We start from the raw sequence: 25,886 nt of genomic DNA on the forward strand, positions 1-25,886 counted from the left end.
CCATGTTGACTCCAATGCTTCCCACAGTTGTTGTCAAATTAGCTGGATGCCCGTTGGGTGGTGGACCATTCTTGATACACATGGGAAACTGTTGAGCGTAAATAACCAAGCAGCATTGCAGTTCTTGACACAATCCAACCAGGAATGGCACACATACCCAATCGATGTCTCAATTGTCTCAAGGATTAAAAATCCTTCTTTAGCCTGTCTCCTCCCCTTCATCTACACTGATTGAACTGGATTTAACAAGTGACATCAATAATGTCTTGGAAAGAGCAGGTGTTTCTAATGTTTTGTACACTCAGTGTACATGTCAACAGCATGCCCTGACACCTCCAATCAAGTCCATCCAATCAGATATCAAACTATAACAAATGAATCGCCGTTGAGATCCTTCATCCTAACAGGTGTTCCTCCACTGGGCTCTGGATGTGTCAAGATCATGTGGGCCAATGGGAGAGAGGAGATAAGTTTCCCTCCTTGATATTCCACAAAGAACCGTTCGCAGCATGACGACAATCCAATTAAAATTCATAAATCTGCCTGGATGACAGAGAGAGAGAGAAAGAGAGCGAGAGATAGCATGCTTCAGTCATAAAATATGGTGGGGCAGGGCAAATGTTGTAGTAAGGGTATCAGTAGCCCTACTGAGGGGTGTCGCGCGGCGCCTTCACATATCGGCAAGGATTTACGAGCTGTACGGGACGAAGAGAGGGTAGCAAAGAGGGCACATGAATCAGGGATCTCGGACCATTCATCAGGTTTAAAGGGCCAGGAGGAGACCTTGACGTTTCCATTCAGTGCATGTGCCTAATAGAAACGTACAATGTCTTCAGCGACAATAACCGTGATATAATGCCGGCAGTAGACTATGTATGCGGCCTCCTAAAGTGGAATGCGTCCAGATAGCAGTTGGGACGTGGATCTATCCAACGTCATTTTTTCCTTATAGGATGAGATGGCGTTTGACCCCAAATCTGTCGGTGACCATGTGCCTGTCCACAATCCCAACATAGCACAGGTTGGTGCGTATAATTACCTGGGTGTAGATGTGGACAATGTGGTGAGCTGGAAGATGGAAGTGGAGAGTGTCTGCTGCTGACTACAACGCCTCTATTTCCTACGTAGACTCCTGTTCTACTATGCAGTCATAGAGAGCATCCTGAGATATGGCATCACAGTCTGGTTTGCCAAGTTATCAGTCCAACTGAAATCTCAATTTGCCCGCCTGATAAAAACTGCCATGAAGGGCATGGGTGTGAGGCAACATCCCCCCAGATTATTATTTCAGACCCCTCCCATGTCCCTCCTCCGACTCAGGCAGACGCTACAGGGTCCCTCCTCCGACTCAGGCAGACGCTATAGGGTCCCTCCTCCTCCGACTCAGGCAGACGCTATAGGGTCCCTCCTCCTCCGTCTCAGGCAGACGCTATAGGGTCCCTCCTCCTCGGACTCAGGCAGACGCTATAGGGTCCCTCCTCCTCGGACTCAGGCAGACGCTATAGGGTCCCTCCTCCTCGGACTCAGGCAGACGCTATAGGGTCCCTCCTCCTCGGACTCAGGCAGACGCTATAGGGTCCCTCCTCCTCGGACTCAGGCAGACGCTATAAGGTCCCTCCTCCTCGGACTCAGGCAGACGCTATAGGGTCCCTCCTCCTCCGTCTCAGGCAGACACTATAGGGTCCCTCCTCCTCCGTCTCAGGCAGACGCTATAGGGTCCCTCCTCCTTCGTCTCAGGCAGACGCTATAGGGTCCCTCCTCCTCCGACTCAGGCAGACGCTATAGGGTCCCTCCTCCTCCGACTCAGGCAGACGCTATAGGGTCCCTCCTCCTCCGACTCAGGCAGACGCTATAGGGTCCCTCCTCCTCCGACTCAGGCAGACGCTATAGGGTCCCTCCTCCTCCGACTCAGGCAGACGCTATAGGGTCCCTCCTCCTCCGTCTCAGGCAGACGCTATAGGGTCCCTCCTCCTACGTCTCAGGCAGACGCTATAGGGTCCCTCCTCCTCCGACTCAGGCAGACGCTATAGGGTCCCTCCTCCTCCGTCTCAGGCAGACGCTATAGGGTCCCTCCTCCTCCGACTCAGGCAGACGCTATAGGGTCCCTCCTCCTACGTCTCAGGCAGACGCTATAGGGTCCCTCCTCATCCGACTCAGGCAGACGCTATAGGGTCCCTCCTCCCCTCAGACAGACGCTATAGGGTCCCTCCTCCTCCGACTCAGGCAGACGCTATAGGGTCCCTCCTCCTCCGACTCAGGCAGACGCTATAGGGTCCCTCCTCCTCCGACTCAGGCAGACGGTATAGGGGCCCTCCTCCTCCGACTCAGGCAGACGCTATAGGGTCCCCACATGTTAGCTGAACAGGTATAAGCACTCCTTCACTTTCATGGCCATCAAATACCTGAACAGCAACAAGTAAAGTTGAGCAGTGTTAGTACGCCACTGACAAAATAAGGGAATATGCTAAGGATTATGTATGTGGCTGTATGAGAAGTGTATGGTGATATGGGTAATGTATGTATTAAGTTGAGTGTGTAATGTACAGTCTCAATTTTGTATTCAGCAGTATTTAACCTTTAGTTAACTAGGGAAGTCAGTTAAGAACAAAGTCTTATTTACAATGTAGGCCTACCCCAGCCAAACCCTAAACTGGACGACGCTGGGCCAATTGTGTGCCGCCCTATGGGACTCCCAATCACGGCCGGTTGGGATACAGCCCAGGATCGAACCAGGGTACGTGTCTGAGACGATTTCCCCCATGGGACATTAAAGTTCATCCTATCCTAAATAAACAGACAGAAAAGCACATGGATGACCTCTTTTTATGGACATCAAGACACTGAGACCACAACAGGTTATCATGCCACATCAAGATGTAGATGGTTCGAAAGCTACTCTACATAGGTGGATGGATGGAAGTGACAAGTTATAATAGGTTCTAAGTTAACATTGTGAGGAACTGTGCACACATTGAATGTGCCAAATATACTGTCCAAAGCCTAGAACGTATCACGGCATCTTCATCATTTCCAATTCAGACACCCCACCAGGACACTGATGTATGGGTTTACCCCCACCCCCCCCACCATCATCCTATTGAGAGGTACCATTGATTTATACCCCGGTGGTCCCTAGGGATTGGTGCTACTTACAGGTGGCTCGATATTACCTCCAGCCCAATCCCGGCATACACGCTCACTACCTAAGTAATGGCCTGTATGTGGAGGGACAACAGGTCTATCTTTCTAAGTCTCGGCTGGGGGGGTTGTAGCTGCTATTTAAACAGTGCCTCCACAACCCCGGGGCTGTCTTGGAAATAGAAGCTTAAATTCAAAGGAGGGTGGTTCGATGAAGAGTAGACTGTTGATGCCTTGAGTAGCTGGCTGGGTGGTGGGTCTGGACTATTAAGGTACTGAACAAGTCTAAAGCAGGCTTTTCCAAATGTTGGTCCTTTAGTAACACTGGTGTCATGTTTGATCAACCGCTTAAATGGCATTACTGGAATGAATATGACATCACTCTGTAGAAATGAAAGGGGCCTTTGAATCTGGGGTAGCCAGGCGCTAAAATAGAACTTGGTTCTATTTGTGACGCTTGATGCGCTGCAGGTCACACCTCTCCCATCTCCTCATTGGTTTTTAGGAGCACATACCCACGTGGGTGATTGAAAGATGAATGAGGTCCACACTTGGTTGCCAACCGCCATGGAGTAGAAGGAAAAAGCAAAAAGGAGGAGGAGACGAAGAAGAAGAAGGAGAAGAGGAGGAAGAAGAAGAACGCGGAGAGATTACAAGAAACAAATTAAGTTTACCCTTTTATCTGTGGAGTGTCACACAATTTTGTGGGTCAAAATGGGTCAAAATTCTACAAAGATCCAGCATAAAAAAAGGACCTTGTGCACTTCAGGTAAAATAAGAACCCAATGTATATATCCCAGGACAAATTAGTTAGCAACAGCAAGCTAGTTAGCTAAATGTCCATGAATGTTTCGACCTTTTCCCCAAATGAATTGTCAGGATTTGGCCAGGATTGTTCAGGTTTTGGTCACTAGATGTCCCCATTGCACCTTTTTTGAACCTTTTGTTTTTTCCTTGCTCTAATTGTTGTTTGCACCTGTGTGTTGTTTCCTTGTTGGTATTTAAACCCTGTGTGTTCCTCAGTTCTTTGCTCAGTGTTTGTATGTTAGCACCCAGCCCCAGCCTTGTTGTGAACATATATTTCTCTTGTTGGATTTTCCAAAGGTTCTCTGGTTTTGTTTTTGTTTATTTTTGATTAGTCTTTTGATGTTTGTTTTTTCCCTGCTGTTCTTACCACTTTGTGGATTTTCTTTGTATTTTGGAGGATATCCATTTTTGCCTCTTGGCTTTATTTTGGACGTTGTGGATTTATATTCTTTGCCTGAAGATCTTGTTCTTTTATTAAACCACCATCTCTAGTACTGCTGAGTCTGCCTCATCTTCTGGGTTCTGCCGACTATTAGTGACTGTTTCTCACACCGGGTCCTGACATGAATATAGTTGGTTCAGAGTTAGTTTTGATATTTCAACCTGCGTGTCCGTCTGGTGGGGATAGACAAACTCAACATGTGCACGATGGCGTGAGAGGCTGGTTAGGTCGTCATGTTTGCCGCACACCACTAGTATACAAAAGAGATCATTTTTTATTCTTCCATATAAACACAAAAAACATAGGAAATTGTGGGGGTTTTTTGTCAGTAAGTAGTTGCTTGAAAAAGTCCAACATTTCAAGATCAAAAACAGGATATCGAAATAATGACATGTACTGCATCACCCCTTGAGGCCAAAATTGACCCGTTAGGGTTAAAAGAGATCATGTTGGATATTTACAGGAATGACAACCTGCTGGGACAAGTTGAAGCAATTCCCAACAGCCGTTGGAAACCATTCAAACAACAACCACATTGTCTCTTTGAGTAACTTCCAGCTGGATAGAGGAGCTTATCAATAGACTTAATAACCCTTTAAAATATCCGTTATTATTAACATACATTCCTATGTTTGATGAGAGAGCAATTGGAGTTGACTGATTAGAGGAGACATCATACTGTACTTTGACAGACCGCTTAAGCAATCCCTCTCATCCTCACTCGAAACTCCCTCGCAATCACTTCCCTTCCTGGAGACACAAAAGCGACATAATCTCTGACTAACACACATCTGGTGACGGGCCATTTAGTTTAATTTGTTTACGCGGCCGACGGGTGTCCTTCAGTGCGTCGGCAGGAACAGCTCATGTTGGTGCACAAAAGGCCTGAGAGGTGAGACAGACGAAAGTGACGGCACTTAATCCCTTCCCGATTGTTTTGGATGGCAGCTACCTCATTCCCTGTCATTTGCGTCGGCAGGAACGGCTCATGTTGGTGCACAAAAGGCCTGAGAGGTGAGACAGACGAAAGTGACGGCACTTAATCCCTTCCCGATTGTTTCGGATGGCAGCTACCTCATTCCCTGTCGTTGACAGACACGGTGTGAGTATATGTGCCTTTGCCTATTGGGACATGATAGTGAGTCACACTGTCGATGGCCTTCAGGACTGTGTTGACTTTTTAAAGTTGACCATGCTTCAGTCAGTACAACACTTTAATAAGTGCAAGTCCACAGATAATCAACAAGCCCATAACCCTTTTCAATAGACAAAGGTGGATCTTTTTTCCCCCTCCTTTGGCAGAGATCAAAGTTACATAATGAATTCCTCAGAGAGTCAGAGTCCGGGGATTCTGGATACACATATCTACAATACTGAGCTAGCGTGATAATCACCCATACGCTTTAAGTTCAAAGGTAAAATACAAACATGAAAGTTAGACTGGGCAACGTGGTGCAATCAAGAAGGAGATGAGGGCAGTTATTGTTGAAAGGCACCACATTAGCTGTTCTCTATGTTGTCTTAATAGAATTAAGAAAAAGCTCATCATTAAATAACCAAGTTCCTGCTTCTAATACAGGTTATGTACTTGCATTTGGTCAGCTTTCAAAATGTCCAGCAGGTACAGATCTGGTTGAAAACAGGTTGTAGAGACATCACTTCAACCAACTACTACAACCTTTTCTCAATAGGGAGTGCTGTTTGCACTTTGTAAAAATGTCATTCCCAAATTAAACTGCCTCGTACTCAATTCTTGCTCGTACAACATGCATATTATTATTACCATTGGATAGAAAACACTCTCTAGTTTCTAAAACCGTTTGAATTATATCTGTGAGTAAAACAGAACTCGAGTTGGAGCAATTTTCCTATGAGGAAGTGAGAAATCTGAAATCATGCAGGCTGTTCTGAGGTCAGTTTATTAATTTGCATGTCTTCTATTGGTTGAGATGCACTGCATACGCCTTCCCCTGGATGTCAGCAAATAGTGAGAATTGGAATGGAGTTGCTAGGCAGATCTGAGGCCATATAAATGGGCTCGGAACGTGGGGTCCTCTCTTTCCTTCATTCGCTATGACGCAAGACAGACCTCAGGATGGCGTTCTAGAAAGCTCCCGTTATAGCCCTTAGATATATCCGGCTCTGATGTTTTTCGATATAGGTGTTAAAGACATCATAATGTTGTTATTTTAAACCGAGTTATATCAGTTTATATCAGTATATTGCGATTTTCGGATATTTATTTGTGCTGCGTTCTAGTGAGTTGGGCACGTCTGGGCCACATGGCTAATGTTTACTGCTAATTCCAAAGTTGAAGGCGACAATCTACAACCGAGCAACGATTATTTTGGACAAAGGACAACTTGCCCAAGATTCTGATGGGAGCTCATCAAAAAGTAAGAACTATTTATGATGTTAATTCGTTGTTCTGTTGAAAAATGTAAAACTCATATTCCGCCATTAATTTCAGTGCGGTCTCGCTTTAACGCACGCTGTATGTCGTAGTAACGTTAATTTTAAAAATCTAACACAGCGGTTGCATTAAGAACTAATGTATCTTTCATTTGCTGTCCAACCTGTATTTTTTTGTCAAGTTTATGATTAGTTACTGATTAGATTAGGTGCCTCTCCCAAGATTTCTCCCGACATATTGTTGGCAGCTTGGCTACTATTCTCATTGTATAACCACGATTTGTGCCGCTAAATATGCACATTTTCGAACAAACTCTATATGTATTGTGTAATATGATGTTATAGGACTGTCATCTGAAGAAGTTTGAGAAGGTTAGTGAAAAAATTTATATCTTTTGCTGGTTTATTTGTTATCACTATTGTTGGCTTGAATCAATGCTGTTGTGTGGTTGGCTATTGTAGTAAGCTAATATAATGCTATATTGTGTTTTCACTGTAAAACACTTAAAAAATCTGAAATATTGGCTGGATTCACAAGATCTTTGTCTTTCATTTGCTGTACGCTGTGTATTTTTCATAAATGTTTTATGATGAGTATTTAGGTAATTCACGTTGGTCTCTGTAGTTATTCTAGTTGCTTTGGTGAGAGTTGTGATGGTGGCTGCAATGGTAAACTATGATTTATACCTGAAATATGCACATTTTTCTAACAAAACATATGCTATACAATAAATATGTTATCAGACTGTCATCTGATGAAGTTGTTTCTTGGTTAGTGGCTATTTATATCTTTATTTGGTCGAAATTGTGATAGCTACCTATGCAGGAAAAAAATGGTGGGGAAAAAAAGTTGTGTCTTTTGCTATCGTGGTTAGCTAATAGATTTACATATTGTGTCTTCCCTGTAAAACATTTTAAAAATCAGAAATGATGGCTGGATTCACAAGATGTGTATCTTTCATCTGGTGTCTTGGACTTGTGATTTAATGATATTTAGATGCTTGTATTTACTTGTGACGCTATGCTAGGCTATGCTAGTCAGCTTTTTTACTGATGGGGGTGTTCCCGGATCCGGGATTGTGTGCAAGTAGAAGTTTTAACTATACCTAAACTTATACCTCAATCTCTATCTAGGACTAAGTAATATCTACAATAATAAGCTGTTTATGAACAACTGAACGTATCAAACAACGTCTTATCATAAAAGCCCAAGCACTTCCCAAACTTAAAAGTAGAGTAGTATTATTGCCATTTCTAACTGGAACACCCTGTCTATCTGCCGGAATACAGATGACGACGACGACAGCGGGCCTCTGCCCGCTCAAAGTGAAGATGGTAATTGCGGCATGCCAATCTGTAAACTCTCACTCAGAGGGTAATGTGTAATAACAATGCCTCGACAGAACAGCGCGAAATGTTTAGTTACCATGGAGACAAAATATGGTCACTCCAATTTATGGCATTTTTGTGCTCTTTCTTCACCATTCATTAGCGCTTCCGGATTGGAATGCCTTGGCAGTGTGTCAATGGATGCCTGCGTTTCCTCAGAACCAAAATGTCTTTCGAGTAGAAAAATGCAGCAATTTTTGAATTGGGGTGTAACGACTTTCCACTTTCCCCCTGAATGAACACCAGCATCTTGGGGTTTCCAAAAGGTGAGTGAATCATATGACAAAGTGCTTCTTTCACTCCCATTTTGCCCTATTTTTCACCAGTTTTTTTCTGTTAAGGGCACTAGCTTATTCACAGCTTCCCTCTGCATTCATGGCCCGGTTTGACACCAAGGCTTGAGCACACTGCCTTCCCCAAGCCAAGCGGCTTAGTGACAAACAGTAACTTCTCCTCACTGGGGGTGACCCCCTTTGGACCAGAGGGGCTGGTTGGAGCGCGGTGGGAGCTGGGGTGGAGGGGAGGTCTGTGGTTACATGGCCTTGGGCAAACTGGGAGAGACATTATAGAGTCATCCTTCCCTGCTGACTAAGGTTCACTGCCTTGGGGGAGAGAGAGAAAGAGAAAGTGCAAGAAAGATGGGAGAGAGTGAGAGGGAGTGAGAGAGAAAGAGGGGAGAGAGAGCACGAGAGAGAGGGGAGGGGGGAGAGAGGGAAAGAGCAAGAGAGAGGAGGGGGGGGAGAGACAGAGAAAGAGGGGAGAGAGAGAGTGAGAGGGAGGGAGAGAGAGGGGAGAGAGAGCACGAGAGAGAGGGGAGGGAGGGAGAGAGGGAAAGAGCGAGAGAGAGGGGAGGGAGAAAGAGGGAGAGTGAAAAAAAGAGGAGATCTCTCCTATTATATGTTTCCTCTCTTTATCCCTCTCTACCTCCTCGCTTTTCCTGTGTCTGTCAAACAGCTCTGTATTTCTCATCACTTTCTGTTGTTTTCCCAGAAGACTAAAGCGGACAATGAAGCCCCCAACAGAGCAGAGAAAGAACGCACAGATCTTTTCTCCCAGGTAAAAGAGCACTAAGACACAACATATAAATTCATGCTTTTAAAATAAAATGCACCCTTTCGCTAAATCTTTCTTTCATATGAGTCTTTGTTCCCCCTCAGAAACTGCAGGGGTAGAAGTTCAGGAACGAGAAGACCTCTCAGGGAAATGAGACAGCAACAAATAAAAGTCAAAGTTAAAAAAAAAATGAGTTGCAATATATTTGCGTCAATGTAACGAAATAACGTCAATTGAAAAGTTATCTTGGATTTAAGCATCGCAGTGAGACACTTAAACGCACAACAACAAACACCAGCAACCCCAAATAGTTTAGGAGGCACATAAATACAATCTTTATCGTTATTGGTCTATTATACACAGAAAATGTAAATGTGTTATTTTATGCTTTCCCAGTACCCAGCTTCAACACAACGTAAACAGATGCTGATTCTCCTTCAATTCATCAACATGCGAATATCGGAATGTTCGAAACATTGAATCATGCGTTCAGGTATTCTAAATGCGTTCAAGCATAGTATGTATCCAGACGACTGAACGGCAGCCTCTTAGCTAGAACTCTTGAAGGTCCAAATGCATTTTCCTTTTACAACTGCCACTCTCTCCAACTATTCACACAAGGCCTAGCACAAGGCAAGGGGACAATTAATACACCCAACACTAAGGACGCTTTCGGCACAAAAAAAAAATGCTCTTAAGATTTTGATCTTAACTCTGCCATTTTGTAGAATGTGCTATGAAGGTTGCAAAACAGAGGTCTCCATCGTCTACTACTTGTGGAATTTGTATCGCTTCTACGGGATCTGAGCTGAGAGCAAACGGAATGAGGAGCCGATGGAACAGGCCTTACCTTGACCTCCACGTGAGCCATGAGGACTGCAAAGTTAGTCAGGTGGGTACAAGAGCACGTGGTGTGAGTCCTGTTGGTGCCTAGCAACCGGCAATCCTGTGTCGACCAGTACCCCGTCATGGTCCTCTTGGAATAACTCCAGAAAGAACAGTTGGGGTTAAAGCTTTCCTTGGATTGCTGTGGGGGACAAACCACATAACAATTAGCCTATGGGCCCCTGCACAATGGAGCTAATGGGAGGAAAAACACACACATTGATTGCAGGTTGAGTCATGTTTCTTTTCTAAACGGCTCTGGCTGGGTTAAATGGAAACGCATGGGGCTAATTCCAGGTAAGCTCCCATAACCTCGACACGCCACAATGCCATAACTCCAGATCCGGACTAAATATTTCAGAAAAAGCCGCTTAATTCCCTTTTCCGGTGGCAGTGCAGGTTTAGTTTAATGGCGGCGGCGAGCAGCCTTTTCATTGTGCTTTTCAACCTTTCACTTTAACCTTCACTGTGCGACAATAGACTGCCCCGTTGCTCTCTGCAAGGTGGCGGCCTTAACGGCTAGCGTCGCCTGCCATCTCGCTGGCCCGTTTCAAAACAGTCACTTAAGAGCTTAATGCAGATAAAGCGCGAGAGGAGAGACGTGCCGATGCATAGGAATGCCTCAAATAGTTTTCAACGGGTAAAGTTTCCTTGATGTGGGAAAGAGCCATCTCTTGCAGCATATACGGCTCTGGTCAAAAGTAGTGCACTGTATAGGGAATAGGATTCCATTTGTGACACATCAATAAATCAGCAGATCCTCTCAGAAATAAACGTCCCACCTTATTGAGTTATCCTCCACACAGCCAACCAATGGCTAGTTGGATACAGTGCAGCACAGTCGTGGTATAACCAGACCAGGTGACCTTCTGTCCCATTCACAACTTGAATTAGTCCATTAAGTGCTGAGGCCAGGAAGCGAAACAATAACTAGAGGACGACCACAGTCCCCTGGGACCAGTGGTCCAACACCATCTGATCTAAAGGCTTTTCATTGTAGAGCGATGGAACAAAAGACTAGAGTGAAGAGCAGTACAGCCTGATCCTAGATCTGTTTATGGTGTATAGCCAAGTACTATGGTGGTGTTTGGTATGACAGTCAGTGGTGTAGTGGAGGGTAAACACAAGTAAACGCAGTTTACCCACCTTTTGCGGAAGAACGCATTGAAAGTATAAGGAGCGTTACTTTATTCGCTGCGACCAAGTTTAACCACCTATTTTCTTTACCACTACATCACTGATGACAATTAACATAGTAGTTGCCAAGATGACACAAATAGATCTGAACCCAGGCTATCCTTATCCTAGGATAAGTCAGTTTTTGCCACGATTGGCATGACAATGACCATAGTAGTTGGCAAGAGAGCAGAAACAGATCTGGAACCAGGCTATGAGAAGTACGTCCTCCTATCCATTCATACTCTAGTGTACCTGCAGTTATATAACCATCCATATAGATACAGTTCATCTTTTTGAATACTCTCTGGACAAATCTTAGAATACTCTTTAAAATAATCAACTTTTTAGAAGACAGAGAAAACAGCCGTTCAGAAAAAAAGACATGTCCTCACTGACAGAAGTACAGTGGAGGGAAGCACAAACTTGCTGTATATAAGAGCACTGTTTTATTGAGCTTAGACCAGTGGGGAAAGAAAAACGTAGGAAGGCGGACTCCAGTTGGTCCCCAGTAATAACTGCATTGGCCCCGAGTGTTACATCCCCCCCCACCCTCTCTCTCTCTCTCTCTCCCTGCCTAATAACAGCTTTGGGCGCCGTTGGGAGACAAACCGGGGCTGTTTCGATGGAGTCGTGCGGGGGGAAGATAATGCAGTCGGGGAGGAAGTTAATGCTCCGCCTATGACTAACCAGCCTTCAGGGATGAACAATAGAACCCTCATATTAGCTCAGCCTTCCAGGTTAGACTGTTTGTTCGAAAACTAATAGGGAGAAAACGAATGAAAACAAAGTTTTGCATCGTCAATATGTTATGAAAGATTGAGGTAAAACTTTAAAAATGGGGGAATATGGGGTGACTCCATTCATTTAAAAGTCCAAAATGGATGTACCAATCCCAAATTGCCCCTTTAAGAAACTCAGTGAATTTCATGATAATCCCAGTGTGTGTGTGTGTACACGTTCTACCTGCAGGTGTTTCAGGGTAAATATGACCGGTTCAGACAGGTAGACTTTGTTGTTCTCTTTGTTGATGGCTGCGGTGATGACGGGAGAGTTGACAATGACAGAGTAGTTGGTGGCCATGGCTTCCCTGCCGAGCTTCATGCTGGCATTCTCTGTAGACAGGTAGGCACCGATGTGTTTGTACAGGACGAAGGCCATCCGGATCTCTCCTAGGAAAAATAACACATGGCTCAGTCTCAATTTCTTGAAAATCCATCCTCTGCTCATCTCCTCCCCTTTGTCTGTAGTGACAGGTGAAAAGAATATGGCGTAAGCTCATCATTAGGCTGGCTTTCACCAGGTCAGTTCTTTCAGATCAGAGTGATGAAGGAAAGTAGAATTTAAGGCAATTGAGACTTGAGACAGAGCCACCACTGACAAACTGAAAGTGTGTGGTTAAAATGTTTTACCATACAGTATAATGTTATTGTACATGTGACTTAACAGCGCAAATCAATGTTAAAGTAGCAGGGACATTACCGCCAGAGAACCAAACGTGAAAAATTACTATCTGGTCAACATATGTTTCTATCCATAAATTAAAAAAGTTTGTAAACCTTGGCTAGATGTGCCAAGGTTTTATGTGCCTACGAGAAACCCGCACACACATTGAAGAGCTCGGATTGCAGCCGGCCTTTGGAACTATTTTGGGGTTAAGTGCCTGCTCCAGGGCATAACGGCGTTGGACCTCCACAGTTCAATCTACAGGTGTCAAACGTTACAGTTCCACAAAGTCTTGGAGCACACAATAACTTATTAAAAAATGAAAAGTCTTAAAAATAAGGATGCATTTTGGGGTACGGTAAAAACTGCATTCATTCTTTTTAGATTTTTGATTCCACAGGATTATAGAGTTTAAACTATTTTGGACAAAATATATGGAAAATTGCTCAAACACATTCGCTGCTCAGAGCATGTTATCAAGAGCAACAATGGTGTCGAGGCTGAAAAAAAGACCTCTGTAGGTATGATAGGTCGATTTAATTAAACTTCAATGAAATGTCATTATTGCTTTATTGCACTGACAAAGGCAACAGATACTCTTCCTAGTTTCTTTCCCCACTCCCATCGCACTACCTTATCCCCCTCCTGGCGTCTTTCTTTAGAAGGTGGATATGAAAGCACACCCCTCCCACAGCGACTTGGATCACTCACTCCAGATGAAAATAAAACAATTTGTGTGTTACCTCTCAATGAACGGGAAATAAAAGCAAATGAAGATATAATGAAACATCAGGCACTGCTGGACATTCATCGAGAGCCAAGAGCGGTAAGCACGCGCTAACAGCCTAACTCATTTGCATGAACAAGTAATCAAGTCCAAAAACGGGCCGTGGAGCTCCCGTAGGTAGCCCCGCATTGTGTATAATAGCCTCATTAAAGTTTGAAGCAGCTCTTGAACACAACTAATTCCGCAACCAGGGACCCTCTTTTGTCCATTTGAAGTCGAGTAAAAAAGGCGCTTTACTTTATCAGAGGTTGTATCAGGGGTGGCCAACCCTCCTCCTGGAGAACTTCCCTTCTGCTAGGCTTTCTCTCCAGCTCTTATCTAGCACACCTCATTCTACTAATTAGCTGCTTTCCATGACCTTGATACTATGCAGAATCGACTGTGCTGTAACAAGGTTGGAACAAAACCCTGGTAGATCCAGTATCTCTTTCCTGGAAGAGGGTTGGTCACCTCTGCCTGAAATCAAGTGTAAGTCCTCCACCTGCTTCTAACATTTTGGCACACTTGGAATCATATTGATGTTTATTCCAGGGAAACTATTCCATTACCGGGTAACGGGTCTGTAAGTACAAGTGGTTACACTTGTACTTACAGTAGCAACAACGTATCTGTCAACCAATTGAAAACGTAGCTTTTTTAAGGAATAATTTGCCGCGTCGAACCTGCATTTTGGTTTGAAGGCACCCTAACTCTGCACACACAAAAAACATGTTACTGGTAAACAACCCATGCTCTTAAAACATATCTGGGATAGGGGGCGGTATTTTCACGTCCGGATGAAAAGCATGTCCAATGTAAACTGCCTACTACACAGGCCCAGAAGCTAAGATATGCATATTATTAGTAGATTTGGATAGAAAACGCTCCGAAGTTTCTAAAACTGTTTGAATCATGTCTGTGAGTATAACAGAACATATTTGGCAGGCGAAATCCCGAGGACAAACCATTCAGATTCAAACTTTTCAATGGGTTTTCATTGGGAATCCAGATTTCTAAGGGACCTTCTTGCAGTTCCTATTGCTTCTACTGGATGTCAACAGTGTTTAGAAATTGGTTGAGGTTTTTCCTTTGAGAAATGAAGTAGCAGCACTGTTCAGAATGAGGCTCGAGGGAAGTGTACTCTTTGTTAGAGGCGCGTGACATGAAAGCTTGCTACACTTTGTATTCCTCCGGTATTGAACACAGATCATCCCGTCTTCAATTTTATTGATTATTTACGTTAAAAAATACCTAAAGTTGTATTACAAAAGTAGTTTGAAATGTTTGGACAAAGCTTACAGGTAACTTTTGTAGTGATATTGCGCGAGTTGGAACCAATGTTTTTCTGGATCAAACGCGCCAAATAAATGAACATTTTTTATATAAATCGGTGGAATTAATCGAACAAAAGGACCATTTGTGATGTTTATGGAACATATTGGAATGCCAACAGAAGAAGCTCGTCAAAGGTAAGGCATGAATTATATCTTTATTTCTGAGTTTTGTGTCGCGCCTGGAGGTTTGAAATAGGATTGTCTGTGTATGTTTACTGGGGTGCTATCCTCAGATAATATCATCGTTTGCTTTCGCGGAAAAGCCTTTTTGAAATCTGACACATTGGCTGGATGATTCACAACAAGTGTAGCTTTAATTTGGTGTCTTGCATTTGTGATTTCATGAAAGTTTAATTTTTATAGTAATTTATTTGATTTGGCGCTCAGCATTTTCACTGGATTTTGGCCATATCCCAGAGAGGTTAACAGCCTGTTAGAAGCAGGTGGTATGCAAGTATAATTAGCTGCAGGGAAGTTATATTTCTCACTCACACCAGGCCCTACAAATGGGCACGTTTTAAACTCCCAAGCCCCTTCCAAAGCAGCTTCCACTTTTGTTCCTATTGAACTGACCTACTTTTTCCTAATATTAGCTAACGGTGAGCAAAAACAGGGTGCCAGCTTTGTTGTTGTTTGAGACACGGTTTGACCTTTTAAGATATTAGAGCCTCTCTCTTCCTTTACTGGTTACAAAGAAAAAACATTTCCTACACTCTTATGGCATCAGAAAAAGAAGCACACTATGCATGGAATTATGAATGGCAGACTTATCTCAGACAGGGATGTTCAGTCCAGAAGATCTACTGGGTATGCAGGCACTAACTGATGGAATGGAACAAAAGCCTGCCCAACTAATAGCTGTTCAGGACTGGGGTTGGAGAGCCCTGATATATACAGTATATATATATATTTTTAAATTAAAAGGCGAAGCCATTTACCGTTTCTCCCATGTTGTTTCAAGGTGCTTGATGACAGGGAGATGGAGTTACCATGGCCGCCACTTTGTGGGAATTTCAGGTCGTGCAGATTGCCTTCCGTACTCATCCGGGCCACCTCCAGCTCTGAACAGAAGCAAATGAGAAGAAAAAGGACCATTTAAAGAACATTATTATGAGGGGTGAAAGTGTCGACAGGGATGCAAGAGAATTCCATCTGGGATAACATTTGCAGTATATGAATGAAAACCCATGCACCCACCAGCGCTCGCTGTCAACCTACCGAAACGTGTTAGCATTGAACAATAGCTTTACATTGTAATATGAAACTCAGTTCTGCTCTGACTGTATGCATCACAGCACTGGAGTTTGTTTCAGATCAAAGACAAAGCAGACAAAGGGGTAACAACAAAGTTTAAGAAACACTTGATCAAAAGATGCTCCCATCCCCAACATCAGCTATTATGCATTACTTTATGCATTTCACAAACTTCAAATGGATTTTCAAGGGGATACCTTGTCAGATTTGTTCTCAGAAGCCTTTCACTCTGATATAATTGATTCCATTCATCAGTGGTTTCAGGGTATGTTGACTGAAGTGCATCATCCTCTGAATTTGGTAGGCTTTGAAGAGTAGCGTCCCACTGAAGCCTTCCGATCAACACTGGGCTATACACGTCTCGCAACACTTTCTTCATCGAGTTCGGAGTAACTGAGGGAGCCTGGTTGCGCACTTCCTTGCTTCGTGCTGAAGTCCACTAAGTCCACTTTTGCCAACTGAGAAAATTGGCCCTCACTTCCAGGAAGCTATCAAAGTTGGGGGTGAGCTGAGAGGAAAGCGATGGGTAGATGAGATAGAGACAAATGGTGAAGACAGCCAGGTTTTGGAGAACTGGCACAACAGCTGTTGTGTCTGAGGGGAGATCATCATTTGTGGCTTAAAGACTGCTGCATCGTACAGCAGAGGAAAATGAGGAGTCAATAGGAGATTGGCAGAAATAATCAGTTTCTATGAAATCGTGTACTTTTCATGTGCTTGCATTTGGTTTGAGAATACAGAACAAGACCCGTCTTAAAAGAGTACGTCGTCTTTTAAATTCTTCATTTGAGCTTGTCTAGTGCAAGGGAACTAATGGAATAGTCCCCAAAGTGCAAACCCTTCCCACCTGTCACTCCAGACAGGCCCAATAAAACGTTATAAGTATTTTAAGGGAAAACAATACTATTTGAACACAGGCCTGGACAGTACGCTGTTAATTGGGAGAGATGGCATCAAATATTTCAAACTTCTTTCAACTTCTGGCTTCAAGGCCACCTCTCGAATGCTCGCACAAAACACCCACAGAGGGAAGGCAAAATGTTCTTATTGTGGCTACCCTTGAAAAAATAAGTTGTTTTCATGCCATGCCATGCTCTCACTTTAAGAAAGATAACCTTTGTATTAACATTCCGTGGCACCCTCGCAACTGCTACACAATGGTGCAAGGGATTCTTTTGGAGATGGCGAGATGTATTCCTATTCAACTGGAACGTGACAATGGCCGATATACCGAACAATCCCAGATCAGAGCTAACTGAGTCAGTTGCAATGTTTTTCATCCCACTGGATGAGCCATGAAAAAAAGGCTTAAGACTGGCTTTAGGCATCACACACACCCACAATAGGTGTTGATGTGTATGCCGAGTGAAATAAGACGGCAGAAATCTGTTCATAAGATCAGCGATGAGAGGGAGTGGTACACAGACATGCATGCAAACAAACAAAAGGTGGAGAGAAGATTAACACATACAGTGCATTCGGAACCTATTTAGACCCCTGGACTTTTCCCGCATTTTTCTCATCAATATACACACACAATACCCCATAATGACAAAAACAGATATATATTTTTTTTTTACATTTTTGCAAATTTCAAAAATAAAAGAAATATAGTATTCAGACACTTTGCTATGAGACTTGAAATTGAGCTCCGGTGCATCCTGTTTCCATTGATCATCCCTGTGATGTTTCTACAACGTGATTGGAGTCCAGCTGTGGTAAATTCAATTTATTGGGCATGATTTGGAAAGGCACACACCTGTTGAGAAACAGATCTGGGGAAGGGTTACAAAAAATGTCTGCAGCATTGGAGGTACCCAAGAACACAGTGGCCTCCATCATTCTTATATGGAGGGAGTTCGGAAACAACAAGACACTTCCTAGAGCTGGCCACATGGCTAAACTGAGCCATCGTGGGAAGAGGGCTTTGGTCAGGGAGGTGACCAAGAACAAGATGGTCACTCGAACAGAGCTCCAGAGTTCCTCTGTGGAGATGGGAGAACCTTCCAGAAGGACAACCATCACTTCAGCACTCCACAAATCAGGCCTTTATGGTGGAGTGGCCAGACGGAAGCCACACCTCAGTAAATGGCACATGACAGCCCGCTTGGAGTTGCCAAAAGGCACTTAAAGGACTCTCAGACCATGAAAAACAAGATTCTCTGATCTAATGAAACCAAGATTGAACTCTTATCAGCAGCAGGGACTGGAAGACTAGTCAGGATCGAGGGAAAGATGAACTTAGCAAAGTACATAGAGATTCTTGATGAAAAGCTCTCGGGAGCAAGCTAGGACCTCAGACAGGCGAAGGTTCATCTTCCAACAGGACAACGACCCTAAGCACACAGCCAAGACAACGCAGGAGTGGCTTCGGGATAAGTCGCAATATCCTTGAGTGGCCCAGCAAGAGACCGGACTTGAACCCGTTCAAACATCTCTGGAGAGACCTGAAAATACCTGTGTAGCGATGCTCCCCATCCATCCTGACAGAGCTTGAGAGGATCTACAGAGAAGAACGGGAGATACTGCCCAAATACAGGTGTGCCAAGCTTGTAATGTCATACCCAAGAAGACGTGAGGCTGTAATCGCTGCTAAAGGTGCTTCAACAAAGTACTACGTAAAAGGTCTGAATACCTATGTAAATGTCATATTTCATTCAGTCTTTTAGTTTTTTAACAACATTTTTTTTTGCTTTGTCATTATGGGGTATTGTGTGTAGAATGATGAGGGAAAAAATGATTTAATCAATTTTAGAATAAGGCTGTAACGTAAAAAAATGTGGAAAAAGTCAAGGGGTCTGAATACTTTCCGAAAGTACTGTACACACTAATACACACACGCACGAGCATATGCTGGCATGCAGATTTAGGATCTTAATTTGAGCCAGTTTGCAACAGCAGGAAAATAATCCTGCAGCACAGAAAATGTGAATTATTATGTGGATTATAATGAATTTCAATTTTTGTAGGGGTTGATACATTTTTCATAATGGAAAATCAAGTCTGAAATTTCAAAAGTGAAAATGACCTCTTTTATCCTCAGATACACTACAACTTGTATATTTCATGCATTGCAGGAACGTTTTCCTGCAACAGATTGATCAAATCTGTACCTTGAAATGATCTTCTTTCAACGCCTCATTTTCCGATGCGGCAGTCTCTGAACCACAAATGATGATCTCCCCTCAGACACAACAGCTGTTGTGCCAGCACTCCAAAACGTGGCTGTGTTCACCATTCATCTCGATCTCATCTACCCATCGCTTTCCTCTCAGCTCACACCCAAAAATGATCACTTCCTTAAAGCGAGGGCCAATCTTAGAGGGCAAAATTGTTTGTCAGCTTCAACCATTCTTTAACCGCACAAAGCGAGAAAGTGTACAACAAGGCTCCCTCTGTTACACCTGAACTCCTCCTCACTCAATAAAGAAAGTTATCCTGCAACAGGGTGATCAAATGAAGATAATATATCTGTAAGTACACGCACACACAGACTAACTAACGTGATTAGGATCGTGTTTAGTGAGGAGTACATACACTCAGTCAGTTTATTAGGCACACCACCCCTTTCAAGAAAACGGTTCACTCCTACAGACAGTGAGTCACGTGGCCATGGCTTGCTATATAAAGCATGGAGACAGGCATCAAGACCTTCAGTTACTGTTCGATTGAACGTTAGCATTGGGCAACATGAGTGACCTAAGCTACTTTAAGTGTGGTATCATCTGTGCTAGGAGCGCAGGTTCCAGTATCTCAGAAACGCACGACAGTGTCTAGGGTTTACTGGGAATGGTGCAACAAACAAAGAACATTCGGTCAGCGGCAGTCTTGTGGGCTCGTTGAGAAAAGGTCGACGGAGAATGGCAAGAATCGTGAAAATTAACAGGCAGACCACAAACAGAAAAATAATGGTGCAGTACAACAGAGGTGTGCAGAACGACATCTCAGAATGCAGAACTTGTCGGTCCTTGTCTGGATGGGCTATTGCAGCAGACGACCACACCGGGTTCCACTCCTATCAGCTAAAAACAAGAAAAAGCGTCTCCAGTGGGCACATGATCACCACAATTGAGGTGCAAAAAAACATTGCCTGGTCCGACGAATCCCAGTTCCTGTTGCATCATGCAGATGGCAGAGTCAGGATTTGGCATGAGCAGCATGAGTCCATGGTTCCATCCTGCCGGTTGTCAACGGTACAAGCTGGTGGCAGTGGTGTAATGGTGTGGGGAATGTTTTCCTGGCACACGTTAGGGCCCTTGAAACCAATTGAGCAATGTGTCCATGCCCAGAATAATTCTGGCAGTTCTGGAGGCAAAGGAGGATCTTAATCGGCACATGAAGGGTGTACCTAATAAACTGCCCATGTATTTCTGCCAACAAGAGCATGAAAACAGGAATAATATATCCTGGGTAAGCTTTTGTATTGCTTGTGAGTACTGCACATAAAAATGTAAATGTTTCACGCACAAACAAAGACTACAGGTACATACATTATTTAGCCATTGCCTAGGAGAGAGCAATCGGAGCAGTGGACACGAGAGCACCAGCTGTTCTGGACGACTATATGGTCCCGCTCTTTGTAGCCAAATGTAAGTAAGTCATTTAAACAGGTTAACATTAACAAGGCCGCAGGGCCAGAAGGATTACCAGGACGCGTACTCCGAGCATGCGCTGACCAACTGGCAAGTGTCTTCAATTACATTTTCAACCTCTCCCTGACACAGTCTGTAATACCTACATGTTTCAAGCAGACCATCATAGTCCCTGTGCCCAAGAACGCCAAGGTAACCTGTCTAAATGACTATTGCCCTGTAGAACTCACATCTGTAGCCAAACAATGCTTTGAAAGGCTGGTCATGGCTCACATCAACACCATCATCTCAGACACTGTGGACACACTCCAATTTGCATACTGCCCGAAAAGATCCGCAGATGATGCAATCTCTATTGCACTCCAGACTGCCCTTTCCTACTTGGACAAAATAAACGTCTACTGTATGTGAGAATGCTGTTCATTGACTACAGCTGGGCGTTCAATACCATAGTGCCCTCAAAGCTCATCACTAAGCTAAGGACTCTGCGACTGAACACCTCCCTCTGCAACTAGATAATGGTCTTCCAGACATGGCGACATGGGTAGGCAACATATCTGCCAAGGTGACCCTCAACATGGGAGCCCCTCAGGGTTGCATGCTTAGTTCCTTCCTTTTCTCCCTGTTCTCCCTTGACTGTGCATGACTCCAACATCATCATTAAGTTTGCTGACGACACAATGGTGGTAGACCTGATCACCAACAATGATGTGAGGGAGGTCATCAGAAACTTGGCAGCGTAGTGCCAGGACAACAACCTCTCCCTTAATGTCAGCAAGACAAATGAGCTGATTGTGGACTACAGGAAAGGGAGGGCCGAGCACATCCAGAGCTTAAAAGTTCATCAGATCCTTAGTGATGTGGACACGAGCATGGTCCAAATACACCAAGACAGTCGTGAAAAGCGCACGACAATGCCTCCTCCCCTTCAGGAGGCTGGACAGATTTGGCATGGGACCTCAGATCCTCAAAAAGTTACACAGCTACACCATTGAGAGCATTTGACTGGCTGCATCCCCGCTTGGTATGGCAACTTCTTGGCATCTGACCATAAGGCACTACAGAGGGTAGTGCATATGGCCCAGTACATCACTGGGGCCGAGCGCTCTTCCACCCAGGACGTCTATACGAGGCGGTGTCAGAGGAAGGCCCTATAAACTGTCAAAGACTCCAGCCACACAAGTCATAGACTGGCAAGCGGTACAGCACGGCAAAGGCCCCTGAAAAGCTACACCCCAAACCCATAAGACTGCTAAACAGTTAACCAAATGGCTACCTGGACTACATGCATTGATCCCCTTTTTTTGTTGCACTGGCTCTATGCGCACTCACTGGACTCTACCCACACATACTACAGGGACGGCAGGTAGCCTAGTGGTTATAACGTTGGACTTGTAACCGAAAGGTTGCAAGATCGAATCCCCGAGCTGACAAGGTAAAAATCTGTTGTTCTGCTCCTGAACAAGGCAGTTTACCCACTGCTCTTAGGCCGTCATTGAAAATAAGAATTTGTTCTTAACTGACTTGCCTAGTTAAATAAAGGTAAAATAAACATTACAACACACACATACACTTTCTTCTGAAACTCGTCAGTCTATTCTTGTTCTGAGAAATGAAGGCTATTCCATGTGAGAAATTGCCAAGAAACTGAAGATCTCGTACAATGCTGAGGTCCCATGCCAAATCTTTCCAGCCTCCTGAAGGGGAGGAGGCATTGTCGTTTCCTTTTCACGACTGTGGGATGCTCTGGGATGCTACTCCCTTCATTGAACAGCGCAAACTGGCTCTAACCAGAATAGAAAGAGGAGTGTAAGGCCCCGGTGCACAACTGAGAAAGAGGATAAGTACATTAGTGTGTCTAGTTTGAGAAACAGATGCCTCACAAGTCCTCAACTGGCAGCTTCATTAAATAGTACCCACAACAAAACAACAGTCTCAACGTCAACAGTGAAGAGGGATGCTGGCCTTCTAGGCAGCGTAGCAAAAAAAAGCCATCCCTCAGACTGGCCAATAAAAATAAATGATTAAGATGGGCAAAAGAACACAGACACTGGACAAAGGAAGATTGGAAAAAAGTGATATGGACAGACGAATCTAAGTTCGAGGTGTTCGGATAACAAAAAAAACATTTGTGAGATGCAAAAAATATGAAAAGAAGCTGGAGGAGCGCTTGAAGCCATCTGTCAAGCATGGTGAAGGTAATGTGATGGTCTGGGAGTGCTTTGCTGATGGTAAAGTGGGAGACTAGTACAGGGTAAAAGAGATCTTGAAGAAAGAAGGCCATCACTCCATTTTGCACCGCTATGCAATACCCTGTGGACGGCACTTAATTGGAGCCAATTTCCTCCTACAGCAGGACAATGACCCAAAGCACAGCTCTAAACTATGCAAGAACTACACTGCTCAAAAAAATAAAGGGAACACTTAAACAACACAATATAACTCCAAGTCAATCACACTTCTGTGAAATCAAACTGTCCACTTAGGAAGCAACACTGATTGACAATACATTTCACATGCTGTTGTGCAAATGGAATAGACAAAAGGTGGAAATTATAGGCAATTAGCAGGACACCCCCCAAAACAGGAGTGATTCTGCAGGTGGTGACCACAGACCACTTCTCAGTTCCTATGCTTCCTGGCTGATGTTTTGGTCACTTTTGAATGCTGGCGGTGCTCTCACTCTAGTGGTAGCATGAGACGGAGTCTACAACCCACACAAGTGGCTCAGGTAGTGCAGTTCATCCAGGATGGCACATCAATGCGAACTGTGGCAAAAAGGTTTGCTGTGTCTGTCAGCGTAGTGTCCAGAGCATGCAGGCGCTACCAGGAGACAGGCCAGTACATCAGGAGACGTGGAGGAGGCCGTAGGAGGGCAACAACCCAGCAGCAGGACCGCTACTTCCGCCTTTGTGCAAGGAGGTGCACTGCCAGCGCCCTTCAAAATGATCTCCAGCAGGCCACAAATGTGCATGTGTCTGCTCAAACGTCAGAAACAGACTCCATGAGGGTGGTATGAGGGCCCGACGTCCACAGGTGGGGGTTGTGCTTACAGCCCAACACCGTGCAGGACGTTTGGCATTTGCCAGAGAACACCAAGATTGGCAAATTCGCCACTGGCGCCCTGTGCTCTTCACAGATGAAAGCAGGTTCACACTGAGCACATGAGCACATGTGACAGACGTGACAGAGTCTGGAGACGCCGTGGAGAACGTTCTGCTGCCTGCAACATCCTCCAGCATGACCGGTTTGGCGATGGGTCAGTCATGGTGTGGGGTGGCATTTCTTTGTGGGGCCGCACAGCCCTCCATGTGCTCGCCAGAGGTAGCCTGACTGCCATTAGGTACCGAGATGAGATCCTCAGACCCCTTGTGAGACCATATGCTGACACATGCACATTTGTGGCCTGCTGGAGGTCATTTTGCAGGGCGCTGGCAGTGCACCTCCTTGCACAAAGGCGGAGGTAGCGGTCCTGCTGCTGGGTTGTTGCCCTCCTACGGCCTCCTCCACGTCTCCTGATGTACTGGCCTGTCTCCTGGTAGCGCCTGCATGCTCTGGACACTACGCTGACAGACACAGCAAACCTTTTTGCCACAGTTCGCATTGATGTGCCATCCTGGATGAGCTGCACTACCTGAGCCACTTGTGTGGGTTGTAGACTCCGTCTCATGCTACCACTAGAGTGAGAGCACCGCCAGCATTCAAAAGTGACCAAAACATCAGCCAGGAAGCATAGGAACTGAGAAGTGGTCTGTGGTCACCACCTGCAGAATCACTCCTGTTTTGGGGGGTGTCCTGTTAATTGCCTATAATTTCCACCTTTTGTCTATTCCATTTGCACAACAGCATGTGAAATTTATTGTCAATCAGTGTTGCTTCCTAAGTGGACAGTTTGATTTCACAGAAGTGTGATTGACTTGGAGTTACATTGTGTTGTTTAAGTGTTCCCTTTATTTTTTTGAGCAGTGTATTTAGGGAAGAAGCAGTCAGCTGGTATTCTGTCTATGATGGAGTGGCCAGCACTCTCACCGGATCTCAACCCTGTTGAGATGTTATGGGAGCAGCTTGACCGTATGGTACGTAAGAAGTGCCCATCAAGCCAATCCAACTTTTGGGAGATGCATCAGGAAGCATGGGGTGAAATCTCTTCAGATTACCTCAACAAATTGACAACTAGAATGTCAAAGGTCTGCAAGGCTGTAATTGCTGCAAATTGAGGATTCTTTAATGAAAGCAAAGTTTGAAGGACACAATTATTATTTCAATTAGAAATCATTATTTATAACCTTGTCAACATCTTGACTATATTTCCAATTAATTTTGCAACTCCTTTTTGTGTATGTTTTCATGGAAAACAAGGACATTTCTAAGTGTCCCCAAACTTTTGAACGGTAGTGTGTGTCTGTGTGTATGTGTATACAGTTGAAGTCTGAAGTTTACATACACTTAGGTTGGAGTCATTAAAACTCATTTTTCAACCACTCCACAAATTTCTTGTTAACAAACTATAGTTTTGGCAAGTCGGTTAGGACATCTACTTTGTGCATGACATAAGTCATTTTTTCAACAATTGTTTACAGACAGATTATTTCACTTATAAGTCACTGTATCACAATTGCAGTGCGTCAGAATTTTACATACACTCAGTTGACTGTACCTTCAAAAACCAGAAAATGATGTCATGGCTTTAGAAGCTTCCGATAGGCTAATTGACATAATTTGAGTCAATTGGAGGTGTACATGTGGATGTATTTCAAGGCCTACCTTCAAACTTAGTGCCTCTTTGCTTGACATCATGGGAAAATCAGCCAAGACCTAAGAAAAAATGCCTGCCGTCATACCGCTCAGGATGGAGATGCTTTCTGTCTCCTAGAGATGAACGCATTATGGTGCAAAAAGTGAAAATCAACCCCAGAACAACAGCAAAGGACCTTGTGAAGATGCTGGAGGGAACAGGTACAAAAGTATCTATATCTACAGTAAAACGAGTCCTACATCGACATAATATCCACAGTAAAACGAGTCCTATATCGACATAACCTGAAAGGCCGCTCAGCAAGGAAGAAGCCACTGCTCCAGAACCGCCATAAAAAAAGCCAGAGTACAGTTTGCAACTGCACATGGGGACAAAGATTGTACTTTTTGGAGAAATGTCCTCTGGTCTGATGAAACGAAAATAGAACTGTTTGGCC

The 25,886-nt window shown here is 44.3% G+C and overlaps 1 protein-coding gene across 20 annotated transcripts in view; it reads right to left on the bottom strand.

Moving 5' to 3' along the window:
- Positions 1–25,886, bottom strand: part of LOC129865730 (adhesion G protein-coupled receptor L3-like) — a 306,636-nt gene that overhangs the window by 52,781 nt on the left and 227,969 nt on the right. For all 20 annotated transcript variants that reach the window (XM_055938713.1, XM_055938710.1, XM_055938701.1 and 17 more), the window contains 3 exons: positions 15,787–15,909; positions 12,269–12,474; positions 10,092–10,268 (listed from right to left, as the gene is read on the bottom strand). In XM_055938713.1, coding sequence (XP_055794688.1) covers positions 10,092–10,268; positions 12,269–12,474; positions 15,787–15,909 — 506 coding nt within the window. The remainder of the gene's footprint in view (positions 1–10,091; positions 10,269–12,268; positions 12,475–15,786; positions 15,910–25,886) is intronic.

The sequence above is a fragment of the Salvelinus fontinalis genome, chromosome 11 (genome assembly GCF_029448725.1).
Source record: "Salvelinus fontinalis isolate EN_2023a chromosome 11, ASM2944872v1, whole genome shotgun sequence".
NCBI lineage: Eukaryota > Metazoa > Chordata > Actinopteri > Salmoniformes > Salmonidae > Salvelinus > Salvelinus fontinalis.